This window comes from Rhea pennata, unplaced genomic scaffold, assembly GCF_028389875.1.
Source record: "Rhea pennata isolate bPtePen1 unplaced genomic scaffold, bPtePen1.pri scaffold_32, whole genome shotgun sequence".
NCBI classification, from domain to species: Eukaryota; Metazoa; Chordata; class Aves; order Rheiformes; family Rheidae; genus Rhea; species Rhea pennata.
In genome coordinates, this window is record NW_026907679.1 from 718,295 (window position 1) to 737,002 (window position 18,708).

Below are 18,708 nucleotides of genomic sequence, written 5' to 3' on the forward strand. Positions count from 1 at the left end.
CAAGAGGGGGACGAGAAGGCAGTCAGGTGAAGGCAGTCTTCCTGGGCGTGTGAGAATTCCCTTATGGGACTGCTTGGCCCAAACAGGAGAGGAGAAGAGCCTTGCTCAGCCATGAGCTAGTGAGCCCTGCTGAAATGCCTGCTCCATAGGAGGTGTTAGGGCTCAGGAGAGATCTGTGTGGTACCTCAGCCTTGCTAGCTGTGCACTCCTCCTTTCTTTGTGGCTGGTTTTCCTCTTTGGGGATTTGGTGCCCTTCTCTGTGCCAAGCCATCGCTGGGCTCTCTGACTTGTCCTGATGTACCTCTCTGCTGTTTTCTCGGCAGCTCGCCGAAGAGGTTTTCTCTCGGTGCTCCACAAGCCCCGTCTTCTACCCCAGAGTCTACCACCTGAAAGCCTACATTTTCCTGATGCTGGGGAATGAAGAGCAGAGCGTGCTGTGCCTCAACCAGGGCCTCCAAGCCTGTGAAGACCATGGCAACCTGCTGGAGAAGACTTGGCTGGAGATGAGCACTGTAAGTTGCTCACCTGTGCCTTTGAGTTGCTTCCCGGGCAGAAGTTGAGCCTGCTGTAGCAGAAGGTGGGCCGCACTGTACTGTGGCAGGTAGCCCCGGACAGAGCCCCCCGAGAGCTTCAGGGGCATGTGCTCAAAGTCCTGTGTGAGCTGGTAGGTGCTCTTAGCCCTGCTCAAGAGGAAGGTAGAGACAGCTGTGATCTCTCTCTGCCAAGTGGGGCTGGACTGGTACGTGAGGAAGCAGTATGCCCTGCAGCTGCTCCTTTGCAGCATCTCTGCTTGGCAGAGTGGTGGTGAAGTGGAATCTTTCCCTGCTCCTTAAGGCAGCTCTGGGAGGCCAGGGTCAACATGTGCTGTGTCTGAATTGGCCTTGCCTCTCCTTCTGCTCGCTGAGGGGTTTTGGCAGCATGGCTCATTGGCTGATGGGTGGAACAAGCTGCTGAGAGAGGCCTTAGTTGCCTTCCCAGGCAGAAGTCATGGCTCTGGAGGTCACGTGCTCTTCTCAGCTCTCACTGTGCCTTTTTTCCCCCCTTCCTTTAGGAGTGCTGGTTCACTGGAAAAGGCCCCCTGGGAGATTTGTGGCTGAAGACAGCCCCACATTTTCCGCACCTGAACCAAGCAAAGCCAGAGGTCTGTAGCTCCAGGTACCTGCTGAAGCTGCCAGCACTGCAAAGGGAGGATTCTTCTCCAGGAATTAAATTCTGACACTGCTAGTCCGAGCACTTCTTCCTTTCCTTCTTCCTTTAATATACTCAGCATCATTCTTCGCCCCCCTGCTTGTATTCTGCCTCGTTCTCTCCTTTCCCACAACAATGTTTGCACAACCTGAGTCAAACTGAACCAACACCTACACAGTTACTAAGGCCAATACTCAAAACAAAAACCAAAAAGCAAAACAGTCTGAGCATTCTGAAGAGCTTAGCATTTAGGCTTCCATCAAGTGAGGAATACGATAAATAAGGCACAAAGCGCTCCAGAGAAGGTAAAGCTCTGGGAGGTTAGTTAATTCCTATAGTTCTATAGTGGTTCCCAAGTAGTATTCATTCTCCTGGGTAGAGGTAATGCATCGGGCCATTTCAGGCCTGTCTCTGCCCAGCTCTTTGCCAGTTTGGTTCTCTTGTTGGAGTTTCACTTTGCTGCAGCCCCACGGGATTGGGGGTGGTAGGCACAATGCAACTTCTGTTCTCTCTGCAGCCTTTATACACAAGGGGATGTCTAGGGTTATACCTTTGTGATGAGTTAGTAGAGCAAAATGCCTGTCCTTGGTGGAACTCATGTCCTGCAGCAGGTGTTTCTTAAGAAGACACAGATGTTAGGTCCTTGGCAGAGAGAACATTTTAAAATAAAGACATAGTTTACAGCCACCAAAGTAGGGAAGTTGGTAAGAGTATTATGTACTCCTATCCCTGATAATGAAATGGTAGGTGTTGTTATTTTTTTAAAAAAGTAACATTCTCTGGATAAAGGCATCCTGTATAAACTCCCTGTAAGCTGCCACAGGGCCCTCCCTTAATTGGGGAGTACCTTGCTGCTGCAGTAGTCCATGATTAATAAAGAAATATAAGTGAAGCATCCCACATACATGACTGCAGACCCATTAGAAGCCAAAGGACAAATTTCCTGTTCCCAGACAGTTGAATTAAGATGCCCCATCGGTCACGGGGGAATCGCGGTGCGGGCATCCACTTCTCACTGGGTAGAATCTTGGGGGAAGTCCCACTGCCCAGAGCAGGGTCCACACTTTGGGGGGTTGCATTAATCTTTCATAGTTCGCACTGTTGTTCTCCCCAGAAGTCACAGTTTAAACCAATTGCAAGCCCAATCATCTGTTGATCCAGTCAGGATTCAGTATTGCCTACAACTGCCTTGGCTTCCTTTCGATCACTCAGTTCCCCACTGTTCTACCAGCAGTGAGAGTTTCTGCAGTGCCATCTCATCTCTCATCACTCCATTCCGTCACAGCCCTGCAGTGTGGTGCCTCAAGCCGTAGGCGCCTCAGAGGTTGCCCACTGGTGGGAGGCACCAGCGCATGCTGCTGGAATCGGGGCTGTGCTATCCAGGAGGCCCACTCTTGCCTGCAAGCTGTGACACCTGCTGACTCATCAGCTCCCAAACTGTTGCCACAGGTCTTGAGTAGCAGAAGAAATCCTCCGTGTCCACTGCAGAGAGAATCAGGAAATGCTGTGAAGACAGGCAAAATCAAGCAGTTGTGAGAGGGGGCAGGGGAGCTCCAGCAGAGAAGGGGCCAAAGTCCTTTGTGTCTGTGCTGTTGACCTTGGAGTGAATTTGCAGGAGCAGCAGGTGATGTTAGAGAAATACTGTGAGAAAGAAAACTTGCAAATAGTTAACAAGATTCAAGGACAAGGGGGAGAGAAAAACAGTACTGCAAAGGATAACCAGCTCCAGCTAAAGAACCTTGATGAAACCACAGCACTTTGAAGAATGTGAAGGGCAGGTAAGACAAAAACAGCAGAATAACCCAGGAGTGACCTTAGGTTTATTAAGGCTTATTAACATATTAAACTTCACACCCCTAAATGAAGAATGAGATGGAAATGACATGATAATGATGCTACCGCCTCTTCTTCGCTTCCTATGCTAATTAACAGGAATGTGAAAGTGCAAGCGCAGAGCGATTACCTGATGTAATGAAACTGTAACCAATAGAAAGATTTGTATAAAGTACTCCCTGAAAAGTGTGTATAAATCAAGAATGAGGGGGGAGAAGGTGTGCTAGCTTTGTGGATCTACCACCTAGCACCCATCTGTGTGCAGAAATGAAATAAACAAATGTCTCGACCCTGTGTTTCTATTGGTTGCTTGCACACCGGGTAACAGAACCCAGATTTTGGGGACAACAGTTTGGCAACCCAGGTGGGACTTGCCAGAAGGCCTTGCCTGGATCACCCTGCCGTTCCTGACAGTGGACTGGATCGGATCGAGCTCCAGCGCGCACCGACCTGTTGATTGGGGATTCCTCCCACCTCCCTCCAAAGTCGGGACGACAAGAGACTCAAAGGTGCAATGCCGACCAGAGATATTTCTGCCAGGGCAAAAGGGGTGTGTGTGTGAATCTTTGGATTGGTGAGTATAAAATTTACTTACTTCCGTGGAAGATTATGTTGGATTATGTCACACGTAGACGCTCGGCAAGGGTTGCCTTAAATTGACCAGAGGGGTCAGAGCTGAGTGCGCATAAAGGAATAAAGTCGCCCGTAGACACTTGGCAAGGGTTGCCTTAAATTGACCAGAAGGTTCAGAGCTGAGTGCGCACAAAGGTACGGGAAAAAAGGTATTTCTAGGTAATAAGGTTGGTATTTCTAGCTAATTGACATGGGATCAAGCCAATCCAGGATTCCTCCCTGTAGCCCTTTGGGTTGTATTTTGAAACACTGGGATATTTTTGGAGGAGATCGGATGACAAAAAAAGAATGAAAAGATGTTGTAATCAATGGCGGCCAATGTATAAGCTGGAATGTGATGAGCAATGGCCAAAAAATGGGACCTTGAACCATAACACTATATTACAGTTACTGCTGTTTTGTTGCCGGAAGGGGAAGTGGGATGAAATACCCTATGTGGAGGCTTTTATGTCACTATATAGGGACCCAGAAATTCAAAGGGAATGTGAACTTATAAGTGAAGAGGAATCTGTAATGGGTGCAGTAGGAAAGAAGGAAGAGAGCGGGTATTGTGCTAACAGACAAATTCTGAATGGAGAAGAGCAGGAGGATGTACAACTACTGGCAATACTCTCCTCTTGTGGAAACGATTCCACCTCAGTTGAAGCATCGCCCCACCCCCGCTAGAAAGCAAAGAGTCCAGCCCTGTTTCTGGCCAAACTAGGAGACGGAAACAACCTGCTATACAGGCTCCTTTGAGACAAGCAGTGGGACCAGAAGGGCTGCCAGTATTTGTACATGTTCCTTTTACAACCTCGGATTTACTAAACTGGAAGCAGTCTATTGGATCATATAGGGAAAATCCTGAGAAGCTGCATCAGCTTTTGGAGACTATTATGATAACTCATAATCCTAACTGGGGAGATGTGCAGGCGCTGTTGAATACTTTCCTGACAGGAGAAGAAAAGAGGCTGGTAGTTGATAAGGCAAAAGAAGAGGGTGAGAGAAGGGACAGAAAGGGGGATCCTGAGGTCTATTTACCCACCAGAAAGGATCCCGAGTGGCATCCAAATAGGAGCGGGGGTAGGGAGCTCTTGAGGCAGTATCAATAGCTAATTTTATATGGGGTTTGGTATGGGGTTCCAAAACCAAAGAATGTATCAAAATTGTATGAAGTAACGCAAGGGCCTGAAGAAAATCCCTCGGCCTTTTACGAAAGATTATGCGAAACAGCCAGAAAATGGACAGACCTGGATCCAAATGAGGAAGTGAATCAACGGCTGTTTAATACGCTCTTCATTGGCCAGTCAGCTCAGGATATTAGAAAGAAGCTACAGAAGGTGGATGGAGCTGGGGGAATGTCTATTCCACAGCTGATAGAAATAGCGTATAAGGTATAGAATAACCGAGATGAAAAGAGAACAAGAGAAACACAAAATGGAATGAAACTGCAGGCTCCTCTCCTGGCAGCTGTCCAGAGGAATGAATTCCAAGGCAGGGGCAGGGGAAGCAGAAGAGGTAACAGAGGAGGAAGAGGTGGAAGGGGAGGGAGGCCAGGAGGAGGCCTCCCTAGACCCGCTTTGGTTCCAAATCTTTGTGCAATATGCAGACAGGAAGGGCACTGGAAAGATGAATGTCCAAATCGAAGAAGGATAACAAAGCTACAGAGCCCAGCAAACACCGACCTAATTATGTTAGAGGAGTCAGATATGGGATGAAGGGGATGGGGGGAGAAAATTAGAATTTCCTCAGCTGATCCCCTGGTTCCAGTAAAGCTGGGGAATGAAACTGTAGATTTTTTATTAGATAGTGGAGCCACTCATTCAGTGATAACAAGTTGTAAAGGACCCTTAAGTAAGGCTACTACCACCATTGTTGGGGCTACAGGAAGGAAAGCTTTCAGGCCATTTTTGCAACCAATGGAGTGTACGATTGGAGGCACTAAATTGACTCATGAATTTCTCTCTATGCCAGAGTGTCCCCTCCCTTTATTAGGATGGGATTTACTATGCAAACTGAATGCGCAGGTGACCTTTTCTGAGAGTTCCGTGCAACTCCACAGCCCTCCAGAATCGGCATGGAGAGCACAAATCTGCCTTTTGATGGGATCAGCTCCAGACGATAACAGTGCAAGTATCCCTTCAAGTGTATTGGATGCGGTGATTCCCTCGGTTTGGGCCTCAACAAAGCCAGGTAAAGCAAAAAACACGACTCCGGTCAAAATAGAGCTACAACCAGGAGCGAAGCCAGTGAGGGTGCATCAGTACCCTATCAAGCTAGAAGCACGTAGAGGATTGGAACTCCTAATTAATGCCTTCTTGCAATATGGCTTGCTCAGAGAGTGTCAGTCTGAATTCAATACACCAATCCTGCCGGTAATGAAACTGCGCTCCCAAGAATATCGACTGGTCCAGGACCTAAGGGCAGTGAACCAAATAACAAAAGATATCCATCCAACCGTGCCAAACTCATATACTCTTTTAGCCTCGGTGCCTGAGACTAACAATTGTTTTACAGTGCTAGATTTAAAAGATGCTTTTTTCTGTATTCCTATAGAAGAACAAAGCCAGACAATTTTCGCCTTTGAATGGGAAAGTCCCACTAAGAGGAGGAAGGAGCAGTTATGCTGGACGGTTCTTCCTCAAAGATTCAAGAACAGTCCTACCCTGTTTGGTGAGCTCTTGGCCAAAGAACTAGCCCAATGGCAGGAAGGTAACAAAAATGTCACTCTTTTACAGTATGTGGATGACATTTTGATTGGGGGGGATTCAGAGCAAATATGTCTAGAGGTGACAGTGAGTCTGTTAAATTTTTTGGGACTTGCTGGGTATCGTGTTTCAAAGAAAAAGGGTCAGACTGCAAAGAAGGAAGTCCAGTATCTTGGTTTTAAAATATCGAAAGGACAACGTGCACTAGGAGCGGAAAGAAAAGAGGCTATATGCCAAATTGCAGTACCCCGCACAAAAAGACACCTGAGGGGATTCTTGGGAATGGCAGGATTTTGCCGTATATGGATCCCTAGTTTTGGGCTGATAACTAAACCTTTATATGCAGCCCTAAAGGGTCCAGGAGAATGGTTAGAGTGGACACCAGAATGCCATGCTAGTTTCGATGAAATAAAAAAGAAAATGATGGAAGCTCCAGCACTGGGACTCCCAGATATGGCTAAACCCTTTCAATTGTATGTGCATGAGTGGCAGCAGGTGGCCTCGGGAGTAATGACCCAAATGCTTGGGAGCTGGAAAAGACCGGTGGCATATTTTTCTAAACAATTAGGCGAAGTAAGTAAAGGATGGCCGGCCTGCCTCCGGGCTATAGCATCCACCGTCTTATTAATACAAGAGGCCCGCAAATTGACTCTGGGACAGCCCTTAACTGTTTTTGTACCACATGCAGTATCAGCAATTTTAAATCAAAAGGGGCATCATTGGATTTCCCCGAGCAGACTGGTAAAATAGCATGCTGCGTTATTGGAACAAGGGGATATTACCTTAAAGGTGGTTTTGACCTTAAACCCTGCTACTCTGCTACGTGGTGAAGAGCAAAAAGAGCTACCACATGACTGTTTGGCCACTATAGAGCAAGTATATTCTAGCCGGCCTGATTTCAAGGATGAACCTTTGCAGAACCCAGATGTGCAGCTATGTACAGATGGTAGCAGCTTTGCACAGAATGGCGAGAGAAAGGCTGGATATGCAGTAGTGACTCAATGGAAAGAAGCAGAAGCTAAACCATTGCCACAAAACACCTCAGCACAAAAGGCTGAAATCATTGCCCTTATACGAGCCCTTGAAATCGGAAAGGGCCAAAGAGTAAATATATATACTGACGCAAAGTATGCTTTTGGGGTAGTTCACGCTCGTGGAGAGATTTGGAAAGAACGAGGGCTCTTAAATTCTCAAGGAAGTAATATAAACTGTGGACAAGAGATATTAAGATTGTTACAAGCAATAATGGAACCCAGAGAAGTAGCTATAATGCATTGCAAAGCCCACCAGAAGGGAAATAGTGAAGTGGCACAAGGAAACGGGAGAGCAGATATGGCAGCCAAAAAGGCAGCACTAGCAGGACAAGTGATTGGGGCTTTACTACCCAGTAGAAAAATACAGATGAGACCTCCTGAATATTCAGACAAAGAAAACCAATTGGCAGAAAGGCTAAAATGTACAAAAAATGCTGAAGGGTGGTGGGTCACCCCCAATGGACAAGTTTTAACTACAACCAAAATGATGGAAGTGCTCCTCAAGAGACTGCATGAAGAAACTCACATGGGAGCAGATGCTATGATAAGCAGCGTAAAAGGATATGCTGTGGGATCAAAAATGCTATCAAATGCTGACCTTATTGTAAGGAGATGTCCCACCTGTTGTGCAAATAACCCCAGAATTCAGAAGAAACCACCTATGGGAGAACTAAGAAGAGGATTAACCCCAGGGGAACACTGGCAGACACATTTCTCTGAATTACCTAAATGTGGTCAGTTTAAAGATTTACTTGTTTTGGTAGATACTTTTTCTGGTTGGCCAGAAGCCTTCCCATGCTCCACCAATCGTGCAAAAGAAGTAATTAAAATTTTACTAAAAGAGATAATTCCTGGATTTGGGATTCCTGAAGGTATATCCTCAGATAATGGACCTCGTTTTATTTCAGAGGTGGTTCAAGGAACATCCAAATTTTTACAGATGAAATGGGAATTACACATTCCATGGAGACCCCAGCCTAGCGGTAAGGTAGAAAGAAGGAACCAAACACTTAAAAGAGGTATTTCAAAACTGTGTCAGGAAACCCATCTTAAATGGGTAGATGTATATGGATGTATATATGTGTATACAATGATGTATCCGTACTACATGATACTTGATGGGAATGGTCCGTGTTGTAACTTTTTGTATCTCTACCACCTGCTACTTGGTGAGAATACTCTAGTGTTGTAACATTTTAGTGCCTAGAACAATACTGCTGTGTTAAGCGGGATACAAATAAGTAACTAACAAGGTCTTGGAAATCTGTGAGAAAGAAAAGCGGTTGGTCACATATAGATTCTGTGGCTTCCAGCCACAGAATCACCATGAGAAGCAGTCAACGTGAAGGTCGGAAGCTGAAGAGTAGTGAAATAGCGACCCCCAAAGTCAAATGTGGCCCCCGAAATAAGTCTGCACGCGTGCGCAGTATCACAGCCCGGTTATGCAACTGGGGCGGAGCTGGGCCAGAGTCCCTGCACTTGCTGGCCCCAGTTGCCGAGACTCCCGCCTACTGCAAGTAATCATAAATGCCGGAGTTTTCCGAAGGAGGGAGAGGCTGCTACACAACAGAGGACCACATTGCCTCCTCGGGGATGCCCGAAAAGATTGTGCCTGCTGACTCTCTCTCTTGCCATGCGGACGATCAGGACAAGCATTGAGGTGGTCCTTCTCGAGATAACCATCGAGTCGGTCTGTTTGTAAGTATCTACTAATAAACTGCTTGCTACTGAACAGTGTTTGCATGTGTGTGTGTGTGAGTTTGTGCTGGCTGGCCAAACTGGATGTTTGGCCTCCGGGAATCTAACTAGAACAGCTCATCTCCCAGTGTCTCCGAAGCTTGGTGTCTCCTCGGTGTTGGTGTCACCCCACACTTGTCCCCCAGTGTCCCCAAGACTCGGCGTCCTCTGGGTGTTGGTGTCACCCCATGCTCATCACTTGGTGCCCCTGAGGCTCGATGTAACCCTGTTCTTGTCCCCCAGTCCCTGAGGCTTGTCCCCCCAGTGTCCCCTGGGTGTTGGTGTCATACTGTGCTCGTCCCCAAGGCTCAGTGTTCTGCCTGGGGTGTCTCTGTTGCCCCATGCTCATCCCCTGTTGTCTGCAGTGTCCCCGAGCTTTGGTGTCAGTGTCACCCCTTGTCCTCAATGTCCTCCATGTGCCAATGTCTCCTTGCCATGGTCCCCAGTGCCTGCAAGTGTTGGTCTCTGGTGTCCCTGTGCCTCAGGGTCCATTCAGCCCTGTCCCTAAGTGTCCCTGTGCCAGGTGCGGGACACATCGTGGAGTGCCTGGGAGTCCCCTCCACCCTGTCCGTGGGTGTCCCCGAGCCTCGGTGTCCCCATGCGGCTGCAGGGCCACCTGCAGAAGACACGCCAGGTGTCTCCAGGCACTGGTCCTCCATGTCCCCAGGTGTCCCTGAGCGCTGGCCCTGGGTATCCCCATACCTCCCTCGTGTCCCCACATCACCCAGTATCCCCTGGCAAATCCACACGTTCCCTGACGTGTCCCCTCAGCAACCAAATGGGCAACATTTGGGCTGCTGCATCCACCTGCATGGCAGCGACTTGCGGCCCCAGTTCCCCCAGTTCACGGCAGTGGTGAGACTGGGACCTGCCTCAAATTGCCCCCTGGGGACCCCAAACTGCCCCAGGGACACCTCTAAAACACCCTGGGGCTCCTGCAAATTACCCTGCCTCCCAAAGAGGCCCCACAAAACCTCCCTTGGGACCCCCAGACCCCCAAGGGACCCATAAAACCACCCTGGGATCCCCTAAAGCTCCCCTGAGCCCCTAAATGCACCCATGGCCCCTAAAACCACCTGGGAACCCCCTAAGCTTCAACCACTGACCCCCCAGTTCCCCCCAACTACCCCTGGGATTCCCCTCAGGGCCCCTCAGCTACCCCTGGGATTTCCCCCCCCCCCCCCCACTGCAGGAGATCCCAAACCCCCCTGGGACCCAGGAGTCCCCCAAACCCCACTGGGATCCCCCCAACCCCCCCTTGGATCCCCCAACCTCACCACCCCCTGCACCCAGGAACTCCAACCCCCCCAGGTGCTGTCACTGCCCTGGCCCCCCCAGATCCCCCTTCGGGACCCCCACCCGCCCGGGACCTTCCAGATCTCCCCGGGCCCCACCAACACCCCTGGGACCCCAAACCCTCCCAGGAGCCCCCCTCCAAATCCCTGGAGCCCCCCCAGGATCTCCCAACTCCCCCCTACCCCGGGGTCCCAACCACCCCCACAAGGGCCCATAAAACCCCCTTTGTAGCCCCACAACCCTCCAGAAGGCCCCCCCAAACCTGCAGCACTCGGGGTGGGGGGCAGCAGCCTATTTCTCCCCCTTCCCCTAGAACAGGGAGATCTGGGTATTTATTTGCCCCAGGGATGGTTGTTTGCCAGGGGGGGGGGGGGCGGTATTTACCCCCGCTCCGCGCCAATACCGCTCTCCCCCACAGCCTCATCCCAACATCAACCCATGATGTACGCCAAAACCCTGCTGCAGCTGGGCATGATGTGACCCCCCCCCCCGAGATGACAACACCCCCTCGAGGTCTCAACACTCCCCGGGGGTGACACCCTCCCCCCCCCCGGGTGTCTCCCCTCCCCCGATGGCTTTTAATACACTGGATTATATTTATTCCCTCCCCACCTGCTGGGGGGGGACTGGGGGGGCAGGGGTGACCCACCAATGGGGGGGAGGGGCAGGGGGCGACCGTCTAGGGGGCACTGGCTCAGGAGCTGCCCCCCTGGCCTGGCCCCCGTTTTACTGTCTATAATTAAAGATGTTAAAATAAAGTAACTATTGGAAGACTCGCGGGGGGCCCAGCGTCCGAGGAGGTGTGGGGAGGGGGGAAGGGTGTGGTGGTGCTGGCCACAGACACTGGGTCCTCTGTACGAGTGCTGGGGAGCGGCGTGGCAGCATGCCCGGATGCCTGGGACCCTCCCAGGAGCCTGAGTCCCTTGGAGAATTGGGTTGTCCTGGACTTCTTGCGTTGCCTGGACTCCTGGACGCCTTGGACGCCTGGGCCCCTCACTCACCCAGGGGAGTGGGGTTGGGGGGGGAGGTTCAGCGTGGAAGCCCCGGATGCCTGGGTCCCTTCTGTGTGGGGGAGAGCAGGGAGTGAGAAGGGGCACCCGGACGCCTGGGTCCCTCAAGGGGCAGTGGTAGAACTGAGAATCGTGGCTGGATCTGGTTGATCATGTCAAATAAAATATTGAATCGGCAACAAGTTTCTGTTGCTTAAACCGTGGAACAAGAAGCTGCTCTGGGTCCTTCTTGTGCTCCCAGCCAAGAGGCACCTTATCACTAGCAACAAAACTTAAAAAAAAAACCCATAGAAAATTTGACTTTTGCTGCTCCTCACTGGCGCCTTCCAACGATCAAAAAGAGAACGGATCATTTTTATCCTTCCAACGCATCCGGGAAACGTCCTCTCGGTCACTGCCAGCAGGGCTCGGTGGCCGCTTCCCCTTCGGAGAGTGCGGTTTAATTTAATCTGGAGGGGATTTAGTGAAATGCTAAAATGCAACATTAATCTCTAGGCGAGAGGCTGCTTTTTAAGCGTTGGGGGAAGCTCGTTCTGTGACGTGTGTTTGGTCTTTGGAGGAAAGCTCGAAGCAGGTGAGAACGAAAAAAAAGGGAATAAATCATTTTTACTCACGTAAGACTGATGCTTTTCCAAAATCCTAAGGGCTGTGAGTCATGGAAACTTCCTCAAATCTTTGCTGCATTGAAGTGTTTTCATATTGGATTTAAAATTGTGGTTAAACGAGGGGATTTTTTTGCATGTAAGCGGTGGGATGAAGACGAGCAGATCGGCGGAGACCTCCTCGGCGACCGTGAGCGTGTTGAGTGCGGTTTCATCTTGGCAGCCCTTGGTGGGCATGGCTGCCGCTGGAAGGAGCTTGGAGGCAACGTGAGCCAGTTATCCCAACCAAAACAGAAAAGAGACGCATTTCCAAGACATTTCGTGGGACGTTGAGATCTTCAGGCTGAAGGAGATGCTGCTCCGTGGAGCTGATCCCAAAGGATGAGCCGGGGACAGCAGAGCTCCTGCCCTACCCCAGGGCTCTCCGTGCCACCAGCTGCCAGCAATGACCGTCCTCTCCAAATTCAAAGGACCGGGGAGATGTTCACCCAAGGAGACCACCGGTGGTACCACCACACGTCACCAGCTGCAGCAGAAAACAGCCCAAGGCAGCTGCAGGAAATGGAGGCAAGTAGGAGTCCATCGCCCAGGTCTCCACAAACAGGACTTACACCAGATGAGAGCAGAAGAGGGGAAACGGGTGTTTGCAACGGCTCTCAATCACGAATGAACGAGTCCAACCAGAGAAGACCGTATTCTCTCCACGAATCGTACAAGATTCCCAGTCCCAAGTTTAGGTAGGATTTCCATCTTTACGTACTTCAGCCGTAACCTCCGTGAGTTCAGCAACTTGTGGAAAACGGCAGGAAGCGGTGAGGAACAGCGGAAAGGGTGGAAAATATTGGAGGACGAGGCAAAAGCAGTGGAAAAATGCATGAAGAGGCAGAAAACAGGGAAAATGATGGAAAGTGGGATGAAACCCCCAAAGCGGTGGAAAATGCAAAAGTACTACAAAATCACCTGCAGAATAAATGCCAAAAATCCCACCAAAAAATTAAAACTTCACCAAAATGTCTCCCACAAAATAAAAGCTACTAAAAAACCCCACAGAGAATGCAAAAATAGCAGAAAACAGTAGAAGAATGTCAGGCCATTCCAGAAAATTGAAAATGCGAGAAGTGAAAAGTAGAGAGGTGTTGAGAGAAAACATAGAAAATGGAGTAAAGAGAAAGAGGGATGAAAAGAACCAATATATTCAGCTGAACTCTGAGTATGCATACAGAAGAGCAGAAAATGTTTTAAAATCCACAAAAAATGGAAAATGAAAAAAAAGGGTTGAAAAGAGCAGAAAATGATGGAAAAACCCCATACCTGGAAAACTGCAGAAAGCATAATGACTGAAAATGCAAAAGGAGGGCTAAAAATGCAAAAAATAGCAAAATGAAAAAAAATACTGGCACATGACAGAAAAATTCAGAGAACATCGCAATTTCCAAGGAACGGTGGAAAATGCAAAACCCAGCAAAACCTGGCCCCCCAAGTGGTGGAAAACACCCAAAGCAACAAGGAACACACACACACACACACAAAACCTCCAAGTGGAATTCAGTGGAAAAGAGAAAAAAATGGTGGAAAGCAGGGGAGAATGTACAAAAAGAAAAGGAAGAAAATGCACAGAATTTCTGAGAAAAAGCAAAAATATGAAGGTGGTAGAAAAAGTAGGAGTTGATGAAAACAGCCAGAAAAAAGCAGAACATGGTGGGAAGGACTTAGAGGAGTAAAAATGGCAGAAAACAGAAACACCAGAAAAGGCAAAAAAAAACCAAAAAAAAACAAAAAAAAACAAAAAAAAAAAAGAAAAAAGAAAGAAAAAGTGAAAATTTCGAAGAAAAACTGAAAGCATCAGGAACTGACTAAACAGCAGAAAATTCAGAAAAAGGAAAATGGTGGAAATTCAGAAAAGGAAAGGAAAATGGTGGAAATCACAGAAGAAGATGGAGAAAACAGAAAGGATGGATAACATGAAGAAAATGGAACACCAAATACACTTAAAATGGTTAAAAATGGTTAAAATGGTTAAGCCAGAAATGTCAGAAAGTGCAAAAAAAAAAAAAAAAAAAAAAAGTGGGAAAACTGAGAAGTGGCAGAAAATCAAAAAAAGGGAAAATCTGAAAACACTTCAAATGGGAGAAACCGCAAGAAATAGAGGAAAATTCACACCCCCCCCCAAATATAATTGCCCAAAGTGTCCAACAGCAGCAGAAATCTTTGGAAAAAATACAAACAAAAAAGAAAGAATTGCGGAAAATGCAAAAAGCTCTATATGAGAACTGTGGGGGAAAAAAAGTGTAAAGCAGAGAAAGAATGGAAGAAAAAGGACACAAAAAAGGTTGAAAGGGGGAAAAAAGATGGAAAAAGGGAAAGCAGAAATGGTAGAAATGGCAGGAAAGGAGGGAGAGCAGCGACAGATGATGCAGGCACGGCAGAAAAGAGGTGGTGTAAAGCAAGAAGTGCAGGAAGCTGTGGAAAATGGTGAAGAGCACCAAAAGAAAGTGGAAGATGGAGAAACATCGAAATGGAAAATGAGGAAAGCGGGTAAATTGGAGGGGAAAAAGCAAAAAAGAATATGGGCAGATGGAGGTCAGAAAACAGTGGGGATGGCTGTGATGTGCCAGCAGAGGAGCTGCACCAAGATGATTGAGGTTCTCCCTGGCTGTTGGCCTCGGGGGCCTCCCTGCTGCTGGATGGGTTGCTGGGTCCACCGGCCAGCTCGTGGTGAGTCTGAGTGCACACCAGAGCTATGCGTCCTGCTGGCTTTCATCCTTCCCGGGCTTCATTCACTCTCCGGTCGAGCCATGCCAGACCACAGGTACACAACAGACCAGATGGCCTCAGCCAGGAACAGGATGGGATTCCCGGGGTTTGCAGCATAGTGTAGCAAGCAGTTTATTAGTAGATACTTACAAACAGACCGACCCGATAGTAGTCTCGAGAAGGACCACCTCAATGCTTGTCCCGATCGTCCGCATGGCGAGAGAGAGAGTCGGCAGGCAGAATCTTTTCGGGCGTCCCCGAGGAGGCAACGTGGTCCTCTGTTGTGTAGCAGCCTCTCCCTCCTTCAGAAAACTCCGGCATTTATGATTACTTGCAGTAGGCGGGAGTCCCGGCACCTGGGGCCAACAAGTGCTGGGAGTCTAGCCCAGCTCCGCCCCGGTTGCATAACTGGGCTATGATACTGTGCACGCGTGCAGACTTATTTCGGGGGCCACATTTGACTTTGGGGGTCGCTATTTCACTACTCTTCAGCTTCTGACCTTCCTGTTGACTGCTTCTCATGGTGATTCTATATGTGACCAACCGCTGTTCTTTCTCACAGATTTCCAAGACCTTGTTGGTTACTTATTTGTATCCCGCTTAACACAGCAGTATTGTTCTAGGCACTAAAAAGTTACAGCACTAGACAATTCTCACCAAGTATCAGGTAGAACAGATACAAAAGTTGCAACATGGACCATTCCCATCAAGTATCATGTAGTGTGGATACAAGGGGCAGTGGTGGGATTGCTGCTGGCGAAGCTGGACTGAACTGCCAGCCCTGCTCCGTGTCCCTGAGCAGCTCCTATGGCTGGTTGATAGTGAAGGGACTGTTCTGCAGCACTGAATTCGCTGAAAGGGACTTGGTCGCACATTGGCCCAGTGCCAGCAGCTCCGGATTGCGGGGCGCCCCAGGGAATCAAAGCTGATGGCTCCTGGCTTTTGAGGTCTTTCAAGGGAAAACAGAAGCACATAGTCATGGGGAAGAGGGAGAGCAGAGGAAAGAAGCAATTCCCAGGGACGGCGCAGGGTGGGCAGTGGTGACAGAAAGAGAGCTGCATGGCAAACCCCAGCCCAGCCCTTGCACAGCAGATGCAAGGCCTGAGGACAGCGGGGGTCTGCAGAGGCTACAGAGCTTCTCCCTCTTGCCCTTGTGTTTCCTGGTCCAGCAGAGCAACTGCCCTGTTCCCCCTTGCCTTTCTCTCTCTCTCTCCAAAAATTTAAACACACATGGGCTGAAGAAACAGGACTTTATCTTTGAGGAAAGCAGAGCAAGGGGATGAAGTGGTGGAACACTAATGGGACAGGATGCACTTAGAGTTGTCGAGCTGCCCTGTGCTGCAGGAGGCACCAGCCATGGCCCAGACCTTCCAGCACACCTGCGTGTCTGCAGTGTGCAGCCCCACGGCATTGGCACAGCTGTGGCAGTGCTGCTCAAACAGAGTCACCTCCTGGCAGAAGGGTGACACCTCTGCCATGCTCTCTGGAGCCAGTGACCCAGTGCTCCAAAGCTGAACCTTGGTGGCGACCGCTCCCGGGCAGTTCTCAGGTTCAGCACGGTCTGTGTCACCAGGCAACGGACGGAGGGTTCAGCATCAGCTTCCAGGGGCTGGAGGGCTGAGACAGAAAAGATCACAGCACATAACAGACTCCCACAGTTGCTGACCTCCCTGATATCCTGCCCAGACAGGGCCCGTCCCACCCAGCCCTTCCCAAGCTGGGCAGGCAGCACGTGGGACAAAGGGATCAGCTGCAAGTTGCTGCTCAGCAATACCCCAGGTGACCCACAAAAAGTCACCTCCTCTCCCCCAAAGAGGCAGACCACACCTGCCTGGCTAACGGCAGGGCCAGCAACTGGAGCTCCCTTCCTGGGCTCCCCCTTCCTCCCTGCCAGGGCCTCCTGCCACAGCTGCTCTCACTCACCATTGCAGATCTGCTCCACCTTCTCCTTCCTCTGCTTCATTTGCTGCCCCATGAGCCCTAGGCAAACACCTCCTGTCAGCCCTCATACTCCCCACCAAGACCACAGCAGCACAGCTCCCATCTCGCCTTGCCAGCCTGCCCACTCATCCTCTTCCCCTTGTGCAAGGCTGGCCTCAGCATGGTCCCCGGGGTGCACGATGCAGGCATGCTGTGAGGCACTGCAGAACCTCCTCTCAGCCCACCTGCACGGTCAGGGATGCGACTGGGGTAGTGGCTCACCAAGGAACCTCACGGCTGCCTCCCGCAAGGATGCCTCAGGCTTCTCCAAGTATGGCAGGCTCTGGTGCAGGTATTGCACCGCTCTGCTCCTGTCCCTCAGCACCTGGAGACACCGCAAGGCCGTGGGTTGGCACTGAGACTCCCTGGGGAGTCAGGCTTGACCCTCCTCCCACGACCGCCCTCCTCTTCCTTCCTCCTCATGACCCCCGGTGGCCTAGGGATGCTGAGATCCCCCCCAAGCCTTCTGACAAGGACAGCCAAGCCAGGGGCTCCTTCAGCATCCTGGGGGGGACAGCAAGGGCAGAGGGGCCTGGAGCAGAGCCCGAGGCGGCTGGGGCTCTGGGCTGCAGCAGTGGGTGAGGGGCACAGCTGTGTGCCCTGCACACTGGGCAGCAGGGCAGGCTTCGTCCGGTCAGGGCCCCGGGACTTTGGCCTTGTCCTTACCAGGTACTCCCCAATCTTGGCCAGCCTTGGAGCATGTCCCAGCCTACAGTGGGGCTTAGGACCAGGGCTGCCTCTCCCTGCTGAAGGCAGCGGCACCTCTACCTTGTCCTTGGCCACTCAGCAAATTGGACCTCCCGCTCACATGCACTCAAAGGCACACTTGTCAGCAGCCCCTGCCATGGTGCTCAGGCCTCCCCCAGGTCATGTCAGCATCCCTTCCCCAAAGCACTGCTCCATACCTGGGCCGCTCTCTGGTTCTGCTCGCTCATGTGCAGGAAGAGTGGCACCAGGCTCCTCTGCATGGGCTGCTTCATCCTCTGCTTGTTCTTCCCCACCACAATCTCCATCAGGTCCTTGAAGAGCAGTATGGAGAGCTCTTCCACTGTGCTGCAGCTCCGTGAGGAAGGAAGGAGAGCAGCAGGGGCCTCAGGAATGACTGCAGGAGCCAGGCATGAGAAGAAGGTTTTTTTCTTTGCAAGGCCTCGTCTTCTGCAGGCACAACTGTCCCCCTCCCTGGCCAGGGCTCCGAGCTGGGGACAAGCCTCTGCAGAGGCAGCACAACTGTGGCAGGAGGTGCCAATACACTGCCCAGTGGGCACACGTGCAGAAGGACACACAGCATCCAGAGCCACATCTACAGACCCACCCACACGCCATTGAGCCCCTGGCTCTCCCACCAGCCTTACGTCATCAAAGCGTGGCAGAAGCCTCTCCGCCAGCTGCAGAGCGATGTGGTTGGAGCCCTTCTGGTCCAGGTTGCTGAGGATGTTTCTCAGCAACAGCAAGCTTCCTGCACGCACGTCCCTGCGGGCATCCTGCAGCCACTCCACCATGTCTGGGAGCAGGCTCTGCATTTTCCTTGCCTGTGGCAAAGACACAACTTCCTTTTGTGAAGCAAGGCCAGAGCCCCCTGGCCACAAGTGCTCTGGGGGCTGATTTCCCATCAGGGCTCAGGGGCCAGGGCCAGGGCTCTGCACACAGCCATGGCTCGGGCACAGAGGCTGCAGTGAGGGCAGAGATCTCCAAGGGGGCCCCGAGCACACTAGGGCTTCTCTAGGGAGCAAGGCTCCTGCCTCCAGCACCAGCAACAGCCGACTTGCATTAGCCCAACCCTGTGATCTGCCTCATCGTCCCTCTCCCAGCAGGGCTCTGGCCGCAGCGTTCTCACAATGGAGGCCGTTTGGAAGGGGCTTGTTGCTGCTGGGCCTGGATCTCCGCCTGGCACAGCGGAGCTCTTCCCGAGGGCCATTGGTGCCTTTCTGCCTGTGCAGCACAGCCCAGGGGCTGC

At 50.8% G+C, this 18,708-nt stretch overlaps 1 protein-coding gene across 1 annotated transcript in view; it reads left to right on the top strand.

Moving 5' to 3' along the window:
* The window catches only part of LOC134154503 (adenylate cyclase type 10-like), a 49,698-nt gene extending 38,848 nt beyond the window's left edge, over positions 1 to 10,850 (top strand). Inside the window, exons 45-47 of the mRNA XM_062601176.1 lie at positions 324 to 512; positions 9,884 to 9,967; positions 10,827 to 10,850. Of these exons, the coding sequence (XP_062457160.1) occupies positions 324 to 512; positions 9,884 to 9,967; positions 10,827 to 10,850 (297 nt within the window). The remainder of the gene's footprint in view (positions 1 to 323; positions 513 to 9,883; positions 9,968 to 10,826) is intronic.
* The last annotated feature ends 7,858 nt before the right edge of the window (positions 10,851 to 18,708 follow it).